At 37.1% G+C, this 18,376-nt stretch overlaps 3 protein-coding genes across 4 annotated transcripts; all 3 read right to left on the minus strand.

Moving 5' to 3' along the window:
* Positions 1-1,735: 1,735 nt before the first annotated feature.
* On the minus strand, positions 1,736-15,129 carry LOC110804220 (uncharacterized). Of its 2 annotated transcripts, none has more exons than XM_022009777.2 (4): positions 14,790-15,121; positions 4,866-5,040; positions 3,674-3,827; positions 1,736-2,236 (listed from the first exon to the last, which is right to left on the minus strand). In XM_022009777.2, the coding sequence occupies exons 2-4, from the start codon at positions 5,001-5,003 to the stop codon at positions 2,040-2,042; spliced, it is 489 nt and encodes a 162-aa protein (XP_021865469.1). In that variant the 5' UTR covers positions 5,004-5,040; positions 14,790-15,121; the 3' UTR covers positions 1,736-2,039. The 2 variants fall into 2 exon arrangements, with proteins under 2 accessions (XP_021865469.1, XP_056693202.1); XM_056837224.1 differs by lacking the exon at positions 1,736-2,236 and adding an exon at positions 3,031-3,374 and having other exon boundaries at positions 14,790-15,129.
* Positions 7,498-11,421, minus strand: LOC130467977 (uncharacterized). Its single transcript, XM_056837222.1, has 2 exons — positions 9,883-11,421; positions 7,498-9,789 (listed from the first exon to the last, which is right to left on the minus strand). The coding sequence occupies exons 1-2, from the start codon at positions 10,102-10,104 to the stop codon at positions 7,507-7,509; spliced, it is 2,505 nt and encodes an 834-aa protein (XP_056693200.1). The 5' UTR covers positions 10,105-11,421; the 3' UTR covers positions 7,498-7,506.
* A 114-nt stretch (positions 15,130-15,243) lies between the features above and the next one.
* Positions 15,244-17,546, minus strand: LOC130467978 (protein FAR1-RELATED SEQUENCE 11). The gene is made up of 3 exons (XM_056837223.1): positions 17,375-17,546; positions 16,004-16,950; positions 15,244-15,678 (listed from the first exon to the last, which is right to left on the minus strand). The coding sequence occupies exons 2-3, from the start codon at positions 16,148-16,150 to the stop codon at positions 15,244-15,246; spliced, it is 582 nt and encodes a 193-aa protein (XP_056693201.1). The 5' UTR covers positions 16,151-16,950; positions 17,375-17,546.
* Between the last annotated feature and the right edge of the window lie 830 nt (positions 17,547-18,376).

An 18,376-nucleotide genomic window follows, 5' to 3' on the forward strand; every position in this document is an offset into this window, starting at 1 on the left:
GAATATGGTTTTGTCGAGAGGAGAGAGAAAATTTCGTGAGAGAACAGAGAGTCGCGAGAGAGAGAAAGTGAAGAGGGAGGTATTAGAGAGAGAAAGTGGATGGGGTTTAATGAAAGAAACGTGGTTTTTAATGGGGAAGGTGGATGGTTGTTTCATCATTTAATCCTAGCAATCAGATTGAATCTAATCCTACGGATTAGATTCATTCTCATATATACTAGTATACTCACATAGGGACCTATTTTCACCGGATCCCTATATATATATATATATATATATATATATATATATATATATATATATATATATATATATATATATATATATATATATATATAATGGTTTTGGCCAATGAAAAATAAAATTTCTATATATAATTTTGAATTAAAAAAATCGAGTGCCACGTAGATAATTAATTATGTGCCACATAGATATTTTAATTAACTAATTAGTTAATTACTAATATATACAACTTCATCCAAATCAAACACTCTAATAATTAAAAAATAAATCTAAAATGAAATTCATCCAAAATCAAACACTGATCTAAAATAAAATTCAATTCAATCCAAAATCAAACAATATTAGAGCGTCATGTGGGAAATCTTTCGACCAATGAAAAATAAGATTTGGAAATTATTTTTGAATTTAAAAAGTCGAGTGCCACGTAGATAATCTTATTAATTAATTACTAATATTACGCATATACAACCTCGTCCAAAATCAAACACTCTAGTAATTTTTATAAAATCTAAAATGAAATAGTTTAATTAAATATGTACATCACACGAGCTAAAATCATCTAGTGCTTTTATATATGCAGCAGTATAATTTTTAAACCCATCAAATTGTAACTGGATTAGCCATGGAATGCAATAAGCCAATAAGTTTCAATTTCAATTACAACATAAAAGTATATAATCCATAGTTTCGCTAATGTAAAGGGCAGCTACTCATTACTAAAAGCCCAATACTCATATAGCTCAACTTAAAAACATCATATCCCTCCAATACTACATTAGTAATTGCTATCGGTAGTGCTAGAGCTGTCAATTCTCAATCCGAATCGTGAAATCCGTTGGGTTGGTTCGACATTTTAGAACACGAACCGTTAATATCCCGCAAACTGGAATCCAAAATAGATCGGATTATATTCAACCCGAACCCAAACTGACCCGAAAATATAAACTGATTAAGATCTTAAAATAGCAAATCATTTCGCAGCAACTCGATCCATTTTAACCCGATGTTAAACCCGTTAGTGACTCGATCAATCCGGACCGTTTCAGTCCGAAGAAACCCCTTCAATCCAAATTGTTTCAACCCGAAAAGCCTGTTTAATCCGAACCGTTTACACCCCACACTGTTTTAACCCGTAACATGTTTAATCCCGCTATTGATCTTAAATTCTTGACACTTTTAAAAGTTAGTTATCAGCTTTGTCCCCCGTCCCTTTTTGTTCTTTATGTTTGTAATATTTACTTTTATATTATCACATAAATGCTCTTAATATTCTATAAAAAATATACCAAAAAATTGTTTAACCAATTAAATTCATTGGAGCATTAATTTTCTTTGACACTTTCCAATGTCAAATTTTAGATAAAAGTGAAAACATTATAAATAAACTTAATTTGCATTATTTAAATAAAAAAATACTCCGTAGAAGGAATCTCAATCTACATTAATTAATCGTTAAATCGCGTGTATAATATCAAACATAAAGAACAAAAAGGGACGGAGGAAGTAATGGATTATATTTCTGCGAGAGGCGGTAAGTCTGTCACACCAGAAAATGATCTGTCTAGAACATATGCATTCACTTTTCACCACAGGCAAGTTTTGTACACCAGAAGACCAGTTACTATTGGAACTTGACATACTACCGCCAGTGGAATTAAAAGTCCACTGATATTCCAGTACCAATGAAGGATCAAGGCGGAAAATGTTTTCACACTTCTACTGATGCTTGATAATTTAGCTAATCAATAACATGTTATACAAGAAGACATCAAAACAAGCGTTTCTTCTGATAGAGATCAAGTGGGCTTTTTTGAATCATCATCTTGAGGATTCTGAGATTCATACTTTTCTTTCTTGTCCATAACTTGTTGGATACCTTCCTGGTACCCAGCTATAAAACTCTTCATAGCATCCTTGTAGGCAGAAGCTCTTGTCATGTACAGCCGCTGCAGAGCAGGCCTTAGGGTCTCCATTCCTCCTCTAGCAGCAACAGCTATTTCCACCCAATTCCCAAAAGAACAAAACGCAACCCAGAAGCAAAAGGAAAAGCACATCAGGATAGAAGAAAACCCGCTACTAGTTTAGTTTTTTTAAAAAATCACTGTATACAAATATTTAGCTCTCATGCATATACACTGTTTCCTATTTCCTGATTGACAGGCAGTTGCAGGAAAAGGGAATGGTAATGGGAATGGGAACGGGAACGGGAATGGGAATGGGAATGGTAATGGTAATGGTAATGGTAATGGTTATGGTTATGGTAACGATGATGGCAGTATGATTGCTCTAGGTGTGGCTTGCACCTTGGTGAAGGAGGAACACCATCAGGTGATTTCTGTAATAGATTGAAGCTGTATAATGCTTAATCACTGATTTAAGTATGCAAAACTAGATCGGAACCAATAGCAGTTGATGCAATTAAATTATCAATGGAGGAATACAACTTAGGTAGAGAGAGTAAATGGACATAACAGAATAATCAACATACATTATCTTTCCCTCAACTCATCTATTTCTAGACTAACTAACTATCCTCTTCTTGTTGCTCAAGCTATCAATAACAGCACCATTATGACACTTCCTAATGTGCCCTTCCCCTCTAGTCCTCTACGAGCTATACCCGATGCATTACAATTTCACAGAAGTCCCACTTCGGAGTTGCATACTGGTAAAAAGATTAAAATTGTTTCTAAATTATCTGCAACGTAAAACACTTTCTACCGAGCCTACCATACTTTCTTCCCAGTGGAAGCTTCAATTAGTTGTTTACTTGAATAGACATGGAAATTCGGTCTCAAACATGAAAGTCTACGTAACTTCAGCCCAACATTCAGAATAAATATAAGTGACATAATTCTACACAATCAAGTAACTAGCCAACACCCACCAGTATGTGTTCTCATGCTAAGCTTAACGTTTTGCATCTCTTACGTCACATTGAAATAAAGAGAATGCTACAATAAGACAGTTCTCTAAACAAGAGTTAAATTGAGCAAACGGATATGATAAAGCTTCATTTGCCTACTTTTGTTATCGTTCTCTTAAGTACTTCCAAGGCAGGTTCTCGAAGTCAGATCTCATTTGTTTCAGTTTTACGTAAAAGCTTCCTATCAAATGAAACAAGTAACAACCTACAGAATGATGAATTCGATAAGTGCTACAACAATGGAAAAGGTTATGAACAACAGACACGCAGAGGCTCAATATTCATTATATTGCAGATCCTAGAATGGAAAAAATATTCATGGATGAAGATCATACCAAATTGACAACAATCAGCAATCATGCTTTTAACAAGAAAATGATAATAATGTTGTAATTCACAGAGCATGCAGTGAAACATCTAGCGATACTACTGAATCATATCCCAATGACCTATCTTCAAAAGCTATTCAAGTAATAGAAAACTCCCAAAAAAAAGGTTCATTACCTAGATCCTCCATTGTTGTTGGTTCTCTCTCCTTATTATCATCTACTCCATTCTTATCTTCTCTTTCTTCTTTCTTATAATCATTTGGACGGAGTTCAGGACCTATGTCTCGTACCCAGCTTGCTGCATAAAGACGGGAGGCCTCCTTTAAAACCTGGAGAATATACAAATAAAAATCCAAGGTAGGATGCATACAAAAAACTCATGATTAAGATAGTGAAACTACTGCTCCGGAGCTATTAGCAAGGTCTCGAAGATAACCTAGTAGAGAGGAAGCTATTAATTAAGGACTCTGGATTGGATTAAACGGGTGTATATGTGTTTCTAGAATGGGCTAGTAGAAAGCTAAAATTAAGTCGGAAACAATCATGAAAGAAAATCCATAGAGTATGTACTTCGTAGATAAAAAAAGAGGAACTCAACCCCAAGTCCCAACCCTTCTAGCTGCACATGAAAATGGAAAAAAAAAAAGAAAGAAAAAGAGAGAGAGGAATTCAAATATGTACATTCAGTTTTTGATTTATCCAACATATGATTCGATGAAAACTATAACTTCGCCAGGAAATCAGAAGTTAGTAGATCCGTGAATTTTAATTTGGGGTTTCAAGGTTTGAAAAACATTAGAAACTCAAAATTTAAAATCCGCTGGTCAGTGGTTACCAATTGAACTCTGACATCGAATACGTCTATGTCTAGAGCAGTTCTTCAAAGGTTATGAAGCTGCTTGTACATGTCAGCTTCAAAAGCTCGCATCATAACATTTTCCACTTGATTGAGTGGACAATCTAAACAAATTCTGCACATCAATTTGACAGTGTCAAAAGTAAGTGTGTTCAGATATCTAACCCCAAAATTTGGTGTACAATATTGAATAGCTCACTACTCTCTGACAATCAAACTTATTAATATCGTTTATCTAATCCGAGGGCCGAGGAATGTTTTAGAGAAAGAAGGTCTGGGTTGAACTGATTACAATGACAAAAGGCCAATACCCAATAATTCAGAAGAAAAAAAAATAAAGCTAAAACAATCTTGAGCCATCTTTCAGAAAGAATAACGGAATGCTGAAGTTGTGTATAAGAATAATCACATATAACGTAGATCAAGCAATGGCTAAGGAAACATAAAAACAAAGACAATACCAATAAAATGAAGAAGAATCTCTATGGAGCAGGAGTAACAGAAGTCTTACATAATATGATTCCTTCCAAGTCAATTTACTGCGCTTTTTTATGTGAGGCGGATCAGGTAATGAGGAAGGAAATGCTATTTCTTTCAAATCATACCGAACATAATCATAAACTTTCCTGCAGACCACCTTGTACTTCATATTGAAATTTGAACTTTTGAAGTACTAACACATTGATCTGGAAAGGATGAGTAAAATACCAAATGAGTTCCCGGAAAAAAAAGAAAGGCATATAGATTTGCTTTCAAAACCTAACATTCAATTTCAGTAGTACTTCCAGAAACTTGTTTGTTATGTAGCACTAGCAAGTTAAAAGGTCACTTCTGGTCACTATTCAGTAGAGATATCCATCGTTAGCTCACTAGGTTTTCTAATCTTCCACTTCTGTTTAGTTCATGTTTTCTTATAATCTGTACTATGTCCATTACTTTGGTGGAACTTGAGCATTTAAAGCTTCCCAAGAGATTTCCATGCACCAGACTATATCAATCATACCCCCCATAAAAACCTTAATTCCCTATCAACTCGTTTCGAACGCATTCGAGATACAAAGATTACTCGCACTGATAGAAATGTGAAGCAAAGACCACTGAACAACAACTAAACCCACAAAAAACAAAAAACAAATAATTGATGCATTCTCACAAGCATTTCAACAAACAGGTGGTGGTCATCCCAAAATCACGAAGAAGAAAAAACCCAAAAATCCAGTATACAATCCGGTAAACAATTCAAAGAACCTCTTGATTAGTTACGCTATAGTCTAATTTTACTGTGATCAAATTTACCAAATAACTTCATTAGATTATCAGAGAAGTGAATAAAGAAAGGGTTTAACCTTGTAAAACCCCTACTTCAATTCCCCCGGTTGAGGTATCAACTTCAGGCAGAAAAGGGGTGATTTCTTGGTTAAATGCTCTTCAATTCTCACGCTCACCCATGATTATGAATGATCAAATTAGCTTACCGATCTTCCTAATAGAGCTTAAAGCAGGAGAGAAAACTTGGCAGGATTTCACAGTCCAACAGGATGTTTGTGTCATTTGAATGAATTCACCGGAAAATGGAGGAATGGCGTCAATTTGGTTCCACTGCCGGCGAAGATTGGCGGAGCTCTCGGTGTTTATGGTGGAGGACAGAGAGAGGAAGACTCAGGCCCTATTTAGTTCAACCAATCGATAAAAGGTACACCCGGTTGTATGTAGCTCTACATGCAACCGGGTAGTTTTGGTTTTTAACCCCTCAAAAAGCACAATTTTATAGTTTAAAGCAGATTTTTACAGGTTAAAGTACATTTGTATAGCTTAAAAGTAGATACATTTCAAAAGAACACATTGTAAGTACAAAAGAACATACGAGCGCGAAGAATTTGAGAGGATATGTAAACTGATGTTGGTTGCTCACCTTTTAAGTTTAGGTTTTTTCCCAGTTGGAAGAAGACATTCAATATCATAATATTTGAAAAACATATGTGCATTAAAATTGTAAAAATGTGCTTTTAAACTGAAAAATGTGCAATTAAACTGAAAATGTGCTTTTAAACTGAAAAATGTGCTTTTTTGAGGGATTAGAAAATACAAAACGATCCGGTTGCATGTAGAGCTACATACAACCGGGTGTACCTAATAATTTGTGTAGTTCAACATAAGACCTCATTGCTTATTTCAGATTTAATCAGATCAGATCAGATTAGATTAGACCAGATTAGATTGGATTTGATTGGATTAGATTAGATTAGATTAGATTAGTTCAGATCAGATCGATCAGACCAGATCAAATCAGATTAGATCGGACAGATTACTATTATTATTATTATAAAGCACGTGTAAACATATTATTATTATTATTATTATTATTATAAGGGAAAACACCAAAACGTTACAAGCTTAACAAGTTACAAAGATCAGGTGAACTACAAGAAGTTGGAGGGGAGTCGAGATACAATCTGGGCCCCCACTTCTCTAGCTATGGCGATCCCGATCCTGCTGAAAATGTGGGCAGCTGCCCGCGCCCCAATGTCTTGAGCCCTGGAGTACGTCTGGACCCGCTTCAGCAAAGAAACAGCCCCTTTCTCTAATTCCTCAAAAGAAGAGAAGGAAAAAGGTAAGAAACCGTAACCCAAAGCCCTACAACGTGCCACATACTTATCCTGCTTCCGCTGCGCTGCAACTGCCACAACCCGACCCGGAACGAAGTCTGACAACCCCGATTGCATCATAGGGGAAGACCCAGTCTGGTTAACACACACATCTAGACCGCCATCCCATGAATAAAGCAATATATCTGCAGGACGAAGAGCTCCATCACTCTCACTAGTCAGCTCAACATCAACCTCCCTGCGAGCAGAAATCCCCGACCGATAGCAAATATCCAAAAGGGTATCACGGACAATATTATGTCGATGTTTGATACCCACAATCCCAGCACAAGACACGGCATGATCCCCATAAATGTCCCCATCGAAAACCCGAGAGCAAGTAGAACACGGCGTCGAATCAGAGAACAACGGAATACCCAACCGATAGCAAAGAACCGAACGATAAGTCTTACCGTTCATAGTCTGGCCTAAACCTGAGATGGGGACTGCCCGCAACCAAGCTGAGAAGTGATCCCCCTGCTGTGATTTCCATAGGGCAACCTGACGTCAAGATAAGGAGAAGGCGGATTCCGCATCAGCAGTAACCTTCATGAAATATATGTCTGCCAATTTCTTCATGAATGGGGGGGAAGCGATCTCACTAGGGCTACTCATAAGGTCGGTCTCCACGGTCCTATTGAAAAGACCAAGAGCATCATCAAAGGCCGATCCCGGACCATCAACACCTGAAAGCCGAAGAAGCGAATCCTGCAAACCAGAAGACTGCAAACGGGATGCAAGAAAAGCATAATGCCAAACATCACCAGCCGAATAAACACCCAATCCTCCATAAGAATAAGGTAAGGTGGCAAGACGCCATTGCCAGTCACCGAACCCAGGTCCCGAATCAGTCACGATACGCTCCAAAGAAGCCCGAAGAGCCACATCAAAAGATAATTGGGCCGCTTCGAAAAGATGAGGCGGACAAGTGCGCATAGCAAAGTAGAGTTTAGAAACTCCAGTACACGCACGAAGAAGCAACAACTCACACTGGGGATCATTAAGCTTAGCTACAGCATCCATCAACACAACAGTCTTCGACACACACTGTGAAACCAACTCCTTACAAAAAGAGGAATCCGTACTGACTGGACCACCAAGCAACTTAACACCAAGCGCAAGACGAGCAATATCCGAAGGAAAGACACTCTCTAGACGACTGCGTGGGTCTTTCCAAGGCCAGAAAACCTCTATCTTCTCAACATTAACATGGAGACCTAAATGAGGACCCTCCTCCAAAATCAACTCCAAGACCTTTCCAACCACCAAAGCGTCACCAACGATAGTGCCATCGTCCAAGTACCAAGCCTGAAGAGATAGATCAAAAGAGTCTCTGATTTGACATACCAATGGATGTAGAACCAGAGAAAAAAGAAAAGGACCGAGAGGATCCCCTTGCTGCACACCTTGACAAGACCACAAGGTATGCTCCCCATAATACAGCCGCGCTGGAGAAGAGTAACAGAATTCAACCCAACGCGAAAGAGCAGGACAATGTAACCGAACCTCACGCAACAAAGCCGATCGATCAACTAAATTGAACGCATTCTGAAAATCCAACAATAACATAAAGAGGCCAACATCAGCCCCACGAGCCTCAACCAAACGATTGACAGCATGAAGAATGGCCTCACCACCTGCTGGAACCCCAACACCAAACTGAAGCCCTCCTAAGTAGGTTCCTAAACGCGGACCAATCAAAGCAGCCCCGACCTTAGAAACAAGGCGCCTCCAAATAGTGCCCACAACAATAGGCTGAATACCACCACCAGGCTTAACAAGTGGCGTAAGAGGGGCACTAGCAATATATCCTCCAAGCTCACCAGGACACTTTCCAGCAAGAAAGAGATTAACTACCTGAGTAATAGCATCCACCAACTCATCAGAAACAGCTACAGCAGCACCACCCAAGCAATCCAAAAGGTGTTGAGCACGCAAGCCATATCTACCGCACGAAGTACCACGCGGAAAACCCCTAATCTGCTCCAACACAACAGCGGAGGAAGTAGTAAGGTGATGATCAACAGGGATATCCGGTAAGGTAGGGACCGGAAAGAAAGGGTGTTTTGCTTGCAAATCTGTAAGAGTAGCATCACTGTAAGGGGCAAGACCTGAGGACGAAAGAACTCTAACAGCAGCAGTGTAGTGACCGTCAGAAATCTTTCTCTTGCATTGCTTAATATTACGCTCTGCCAAACCATGGTCTTCGTCAACGTCCAATGGAGACACGCTAGCCAATGTGTCTATGACAAGTCGCTCAGAACCACCAGACTCACCCCAAGAATAAATAGCAGAGGTGATACTCTCTTCCTGTCGACGCCGCCTAACACCAGAGGAACACTCACGATTACTTCGCGGAGAAAAAGTCGAGAGGACACAAAGAGGTAACACGAGCAACTGAACCCAACAAGCGATGTCATCTGGTCTGCAAATCACCTTATCAAGCGCCCCTTTTAGAACTCGCGAAAAACCCAAACGGTATTTGGGAGGGATGGATTTCACAGAACGCAACCGCTTAGACAATAAAGTGTCTAGAAGAGCAACATCAAAAGAAAACTGATGTTCTCGAGGCGCATCAGAAGAAGATAGCTCGGAAGTAGGAGCTTGCGGTTTTTGAAAACCGTAGAGAATAAAACGAATAATACCATCCCTGGAATTAGGTGGGTCCACAAAAACAATACTAGAACCACTGCCATGTCGACACCTAGTACGATGAGTATGTGTCTTAAAACAATCTCCACATAACCAAATTCCCATACGACGAAAGGTCACCTCAGCCGAAGAAAAAACCTGCAAATTGGTAGTAAGGGAATGACGGGTTACATCCCGCACATCAGATCAACAATGATGATCCCGTAAGTGAGTGATCAGAGAACTCCTTACCAAACCACGCCCACCGCCATCTTGGCACCCGCTAAGACCCACAAAAGGGAAATGAAACTTCTCCACGGACGCCGCCATAACAAAGCACATCAACCGCACTGAATCTGAAACGGTACTCACCGAAACTGCCAAACTGCCGGAAACTAACACAGACCGAAACTGAAATGTCAAACCAGATACTCTGCCGTTACAAACACCTATGGGCGGAACCACTACGGACATCGCTGAACCACCAAAGCTCCACCAAGAAACGCCACCAAGAAACGCAACAACCACACACTGCCATCCAACACAACACACTGACCTGCACCTTCGGAACAACACCCCCAACACCACCGAAACACCCTCTGACCTGCACCTTCGGAACAACAATGAAAGACCTGAATTTGCCCATATTAGTCGCCTGAATCTGCCCCTTAAAGCCGCCTGAAACTGCCCATGTTAGCCGCCTGAAACAGCCCCCAAATTGCCCAAACCAACACTCAAAACCGTCGCCAAACAGCTCCCCCTGAACGGAACCTTCAACAGACCACAACTGCCCACAATTTCGCCTGAAAACCGCACCCCAACGAACCTTAAACTGCGCCAATAACAACCCCGATTCCCCGACGTACGTTGATGGGAAATGCACCCAAAACCACTGCCAGAAAACCGCACCAAAAACTACACCAAACTACACCAAAAACTGCACCAAACTGGACCAAAAACTGACGGTAAATCGAACCACTAACCTTCGTGATACCGCCGGTAAAATGCCGCTGAACCGCCGGGTAGTTGCCGTGGAACCACCGCCTAACTGTCGCTGGTGATGCTGACGTGAACCATTGTGCCCTAATCGCCCTATTTGAGAGAATTTTATTATTATTATTATTATTATTATTATTATTAAGCGATTACACAAAGTTGGATAGGAGCCTAGCCACTAATTGGGCTCCGACGCCCTTATTAAAAGCAAAACACAAGCGATGAAAAAGAAAAGAACGAATATTAGCAGCAGCCGTGTTACTCTGAGCAACCCGTGAGACCCTAGACATGAACTCGAGGGCATCACTCCCCAGTTCTCTAAAGGTGGAGAAAGCAAAAGCGATAAAACCATATCCGTTGCCTATGCACTTCGCTTCATACTTCTTCTTCTTCCTGGCAACAGCATTAGCGACAACAACCCCAGGAGCAAAAGCATCAACTCCTGGCCCGGTGAAGGGAGAGATACCTGTGACATCTAAGCATACATTTTTCCCTTTGTCCCAAGAGTAGACAAGAAGGTCTGCAGGACGGAGATCTCTCCCTTCCTCAGACAGAAATCCCAAAGGAACCTCCTTCTGCACAACAACCCCAGCCTGCGAACAGATATCCCCTAACACATCTCGAACCAAGTTATGGCGGAATTTCAGGCCAACATCATTACCACAATGCACTGCGTGATCCCCGAAACGATCTATGATTTTCGAAGAGCAGCAAGGACAAGTAAAGTAAGGAGGAAACGTAGGAATCGCAAGGCGATAGCACAAAACACACCTGAATTGTCTTGGGTGCATCGTCTGCCCTAACTATTATTATTATTTTATGGATTGATTTTGCATAATTATATATTTCTTGATTTGAGGTATTATTTAATATGGATTTGCAGTTTTTTTTTTTAATGTATGACAACTTCCTTATTTGTCGTTCTTCACTTTCCTTAAGTAATTTTTTTGGTATGTTTTGTAATTAAATACTTATGGTATTTTACAATTAATAGGGGCATTATAGACTATCCATAAGAGACACCAAAAGTCCATTTAACATAATGACATAAGGAGTTCCTTTATTGAATAGAGATTTTGCACTTTGGTAATTTTTAGTCTTATATGTCTACTTTGGTGGCTAAATATATACTCCCTCCGTTCCTAAATAAGTGTCCAGTTTCCATAAATAGCGTTTCCTTATAAGTGTCCAGTTTCCATTTTCGGACATACACCTTTCCCTCTTTTCTATACACTTTTTCCACTTTTTCACACACTTTTCCCACTTTTCTATAAATCATTATTACTTTTTCTTACACATTCTACATTTTTCTCACTTTTCAATCCCCACATCCCTTTTTATTTGTACTTTAAACATTAAACAATTATCTACTTTTTCCTTTCCCCAAATAAAACATTCTCAATCATTACCTCTTACACACAATTCAGTTTTATTAAATCCCGCGTAAATGTCAAAAGTGGACACTTATTTAGGAACGGAGGGAGTACGTTTTTTTGAAAATTCGCATTGAAAAAATGGTTATGACATGACACTGCTGATGTGTCATTAACCCACCAACGTAGAGGGTATGAAAGACCCACATAGCCCAAGGTATATTTAGCCTTTCCGCTCAAAGGAAGTAAACATCTATATATAAGTGGTATATATACGTAAAAATATATTACATGGCAATCTGCAAATACATTGAACTTTTATGCCCCTATTCTTTTTTAATAATAGTTTTCTGTTTATCTTTTAGTGTTTTATGGATACCTTTAATTAGTAATAAAATCATACTATTGTAATTAAAGATTATGATATTGCGACACATTTAAATGGTACCAAAAAATGAGTCAGTGGTATCAAGAATACAAAAATGGTATCCAAGCAAAAAAGACTGGTATCTAAAATGAAACAATGGTATTTTAATAAAAATCATACCAAATGGTATTGCGATACATTTAAATACGTAAAAAATGAATGTTACCAAAAGAAAGACAATGGTATTAAAACTTAAACAAATGTGCCATAAATGAAACAATGGTATTAATTTTTTTTAATTTGTCCACTTTTCTTCCTCTTTCTTCTAAGTTAAGGGACCCGCCACATATTATAGAAATTTCTTTCTATATCAATTAGCCGCCTCTCCAACCTCTTCCGCTCAACCTAGAAAATGGTGCATGCAAGACCATCTATACCTACTATTTGAAAAAGAAAACATAAATTATTAGAAGCCATGTGTCATCTCTCTTTTCATCCATCAATTTATTTATTTTTTGTTTTTTTTCAAATTTTCTTTTATTGTTTCTATGTTTTACAACTTCAACGCCCCTTTCACTTTATCTTCCTTATTCAACATCAAGTTACCAATAATCCAATATACTCATTAACATTTTGCACTCCACCCCAAAAATTCAATTATGTTTTTTCCAACCTTAAAATACACATCTATTTAATTCATATATTTTCAAAAATTACAAGCCCTCACTAATTAATTAAAGGGCCTTGCCATATGCAGCCCTTAGGGCTATGCATAAATTCTAGCAAATTTCATAATTAATGCATATTTGCCAATATTAATGGAATCTAATTAAACATTGTATCTGATTAATAACAAAGCTATTAAATGTTGTTTGAATGCTTTTAATTGAGTTGTCCAACCATCTTTTTAATGAATCTAAAGTAACAGATTTCCACGCAGCCTTGTATTATGTTGTGGTTAACTACCTAAAATAATTCAACCTGATCTCAAAAAAAAAAAAAAAAAAAATCAATCTCCATCCAAATGATAAACATAAATATTCTATGATATATGGATAATCATGAAAGTGCATTACCCAAAAGATAAACATAAATAACAATACTCCCAATACAATCATGAAAGTGGAGTTCTATCTCCTGAAGAAGTAATACTTCTGTTGTAACAAAAAGTTGAGAAAAAAAATCTTAAATCCAAAAAAGAAATGCCTCACAAATATTATCTTCCATATGACAAATTGACAATAGCCCAAAATTTTCAAGTCTTGGTCTACCAATCTTCAACTTGAACATTATATATATATATCAGTAAGTAAATATATTTTCTGTCAAAAAGAAGTAAATATATATATGTTCAACTTTTTTTTGAAAAGTGTAGAGTAACATTACCTAAAATTTCAAAGAAAAGATAGGGTTTAGTCCTAAGTCATCTGCTGTTTTCTTAAGTCTTTTATGTGATACAGAAGAATCGCCATCATTTGCAGTTTGTGAGGGGAAAATATTTTCTTTGTAGGGGCACGTAGGTTTTGTATGACCAGGTTGTTTACAAATGGAACAACTCTTAGTCTTCTTCTTTGTTACCTCTTTTCCACCCTTCTCACGCTTCTTCTTGGGACGCCCTTTAGTTTTGGATTTCGGAGGGCACAACACTTCACCCACGGGTGCATTAAACATAGGAGTTAATTCCTCAGCTGATAACATTTCTTCTTCTACTACTTCTTGAGTACTAGTAGTCAGTGGCGGACCCAGGAATATGATAATGGTAGGGCACTATCGATGTGTTTAACCTTATACTATTTTTTTTGGGTAAGTAGGAAATATCTTGATAGCCGTAACAAAAATTATATGTACTTTAACACTATTGCAACTTAATTCTCCAAAATTGTAACAAAAATTCTTCAAAAGTTTCATTCTGAAAGAAACTTGAAATATCTCTTGTATTTTTTCTCTTCATTCTGAAAATTTGAACATACAATTACCAAGTTACCAACAAATCATCAATCAATCCAAAATTCCAATTCTATAAATAATGAGCTACTGACTTTTCTTTCCCTTTTTTCTTGGAGTACTTTATTAATACTTAAATATATTGTTGATTAGTCTTATAGTCTAGCAACATAAACTATTTAACACAAACCAATTGGTAAATGGTGGTGAATTGGTTTTACCAAGTCAAGATTATAAATTTATAATAATATCATCATCAGTCACAGAAAGAGTAAGGTCAGAATCATTATCATCGCCGCATTGCTCGCTCAACAGAAATACAGAATCATTAATAAATTCAAGTTTCGGTCCAAATTATAATACACAATAGATAATTGCACAAATTATTCAAAAATAATTTAACAATTTAACAAAATTATTCAAAAACAGTTTGACAATTTAACAATTTGAATGAAAAATTCCTAAAATATAAAACAAACCTTGCTTGGTTGCTCCTGCAGTCCGTCGAGGCGTCGACCACCAGTGTCGGTGGCTGAATCGTCGCGCTTCGCCGCTGCCGGCCTGCCGAAGTGCCGCTTAGATCTAACTCCGAAATCCGAATTCGGCAATTCCCAAATCACTGACCCTAATGTCTAACCAGTTTAACTGTCTATTGATAATTGGTTCCGTTGTGGTGGTGCGCCGCAGCGCCGGGATCGAGAGCCGAGAGGAGTCTAAGGAACTAAGGAAGTAAGGAGGCAAGGAGCAGAGAAGGTGAATAGGTGAGAGCCATGAGAGGAGAGAGAAAAAGTCTTTGACATGGAAATTGGGAAGGGGAAGATGCGTGGTTTGGGTTTACAGTACCTCACGAGATTTCTCAAAAAAATTTAATTTTTTTAATTTTTTAATTTTTTTTTTTTTTTTAAATAATGGTTATGCACGTGCATACCCATGTTATATGGTGGGTCCGCCACTGCTAGTAGTAGCTTGTAATGCATCACAACACCATCGTAGAGGTAAATATGAGGATGAGATCTTGAAACAATCTTTGTGGAACAACACCCGTACTATATGGCGACAAAGTATACCCCAAAACTGAAAATTCTTACAGCTACACATTGATGTATTTCCATTCCAAAAGACTCCATGAGAAATTTTATCTTCACCTTTATAATATCTCACTATGAACTCATCGCCTTCCACATGAATTATAGAATACAAAGTTGATCTTGTAAGTTCTTCTTGAAACTTTTTGAAAGCAAATGGCGTAAACACTCCAAAAACTTGTTCTTCCAAAGGTGACTTTGTTTTCAAAGAAGTTGGTTTAAGAGAGTCAGTCAAGTCCAAATGTACATGCCCTTGAATAATTTCTTCAACACCAATATCCACCTATATTATGTAGTCATAAACAAACAAAAAATACCACTCATTATAAGTAAACTTTTTATGTGCATTATGTATGTTAACACGGAATAATGCTTAAACAAAAGATACTTAAAGTCACTCATAAAACAAAGCTAACCACTCATAAGAACATAATTAATAGTTGACCAATGATGTCTTGGCCCAGTGGTTAAGACTGAGGGCCTGTGTACGATAGGTCTCAGGTTCGAATCCCCCTGCCCCCATTTGTAATTTATATTGCCCCTGTGGCTCATTCGCACCAAAAAAAAAAAAAAAAAAAAAATAGTTGAGATAGAAAAAAAATACAAACCTGTTTAACAAATTCGGTCAGACTTATATGAGATGAAACAAACCGCTTGATAAACGCGTTTATACTCTCCGATCTTCCGGTAGTTATCATCCCAAACAAAATTGTCTTTCCATGATTATCAATACCAACAAATATTCCACAAGGCATGTCGTATGAATTAACTTTGTAGGTATTATCAAAAACCACCACATCACCATACTAGCTTTTGGGTACCAATCAAAACTTTGAGCTCGACACCAAAAAATATTTTCCAGTTTGTTTTCATAATCAAGTGTGTACGTATATTGAAATAGTGGACTGTCTTGCTTTGCGGACTTGATATATTCAAAAAGATTTGTATTTTTTATATTATCCATGTCAAGCTCCCTCTTAACTGTACAAAAAAGATTACGAACATCTTTTTCGAGAAAAGATAACTCCCCATGCTTAACGTTTTTTTGAAGCTCCATCACTCAAATTATTTGTCTAACAGGCAACCCCGCTTCCTTGTATAATATAATTTGTTTTTCATCCTCTTTTGTGATAACTCGATTTGCTGCAAGAAAACGCATTTGTGATAACACCATACCATAGTTATGCTCCTTTACGAATTTTGTTACATGTCATTCCTCCGGAAATATGTCAAAGGACTTCTTCAGAGTAATTCGCACATGAGCTTTGCAACTACATCTTGACGATCCCTTATTTCTTTGAGCTATACAGGGGTTTAATACCTTTAAACGTAGGTTACCTCCGCGATGACATAAAAGATCACGTCTAATAGTCTTTCCATGTTTAGTATCTGAACGATCTTTGCGGGCTACAAAACCATGTTGTTTTGCATAATTGTTATAAAAAGCAAAAGCAAATGTCTCTTCTTGACTTGCAAAGGTCTGTCCAATAAAAGGTTCATCATAATCCCTCTGATCTTCCTCAACTAAAGGTTCATTCAAATCGAAATCAACCATCTGTTTAAAAATTTAAATTGTCTCTATTAGGAAAACTTTAAAGAAACACAAATACTGGGATAAAAAAAAGTCAAAAGCCAAAAGCCAAAAGCCAAAACCTTATGCAGAGTCACAAGACCTCAAAATTAATAGACATACCAGAGTTCATTTCATATTTGTGCCAGTTTGTTTAATATGCCATATTACAAGACTACAAAATTTTAAAGTGAAACAATGATAATATTCTTAGAGGCAAATTATTGAACACATGGTGGGCATGGTAATCTGCCATTTTTAAATGCAAGAAAGATCACCAAATTCTTCAAAACATGCAGCCTATATTACATATATAGAGCATAATCCATGTATAATTAAACAAACAAAGAAAAAGAAGGGAGAAAAAAAATTAATTTTTTTATCAATATAGGCCAATTCACATACATACCGTAGGTTCTTGATGTAGCTTTTTGCCCCAAAGTATCTCCACCTTTTGATATGATATTTTTGTGAGGAGAAAGTTATTGATTATCATATAATGGAACTTGAAAGGCTGTGATATAATAGAGTAATGGCGCCATTTTCCTTCTTCCGCCAAACCTTAATGTGGTTTTTAATTTTACTGGGAAACGTAAAAGAAGTTAAGGAAACGATGTAAACAAAAAACTGAGAATTGTAATTATATTAGGAATATAAGGGAATCTTGAACAATACCACTTGCATGGACCTGGTCCACGCTATAATTAGCGTGAATCAGGGTGTTTTTGTAAATTAACGTGAACTGGATAATCGGTGTCTTTTATTATAGAAATTATAGGTTCTGTAAAGTAACTATATCCTCAGAATAGTAACTATGAAAAAATAATAATAATATAGTCATTTCGATAAGAATAATTATTCTATCCAAAGAGCAACTATATCATATAGAAATGTAATTTTAACTGTAAAACAATCACTATAAAAATAAGAATAATTATATATTCATTCTTGCAGACAAAAAGATTATATTATAGAAACTATAGGTTCTGTAAAGTAACTATATCTTCAGAATAGTAACTATGAAAAAATAATAATAATATAGTCATTTTGATAAGAATAATTATTCTATCCAAAGAGTTACTATATCATATTGAAAAGTAATTTTTACTGTAAAAAAATTACTACTCCCTCCGTCCCGGAATACTCGACCCGGTTTGACCGGCACAGAGTTTAAGGGACTTGAATTGACTTATTTAATTTAATAGGTAGTAGTTGATAGTGGGGTATTATTTTAATGTAGTTAGTGGGAGGTGGGTTAAGAGGTGGGGTTGGGGGGGAGTAGGGGTTGAGTTTTTAATTATTTTTTGTATGGAGTAGGGGGTAGGTGGGTTAATAGGGATGGAGTGAGAAATAATATAATATTGTTAGAATATTTCCATTTTTAGAAACAGGTCAAGTATTAAGGGACGGC

This window comes from Spinacia oleracea, chromosome 2, assembly GCF_020520425.1.
Source record: "Spinacia oleracea cultivar Varoflay chromosome 2, BTI_SOV_V1, whole genome shotgun sequence".
In the NCBI taxonomy this organism is placed as follows: Eukaryota; Viridiplantae; Streptophyta; class Magnoliopsida; order Caryophyllales; family Amaranthaceae; genus Spinacia; species Spinacia oleracea.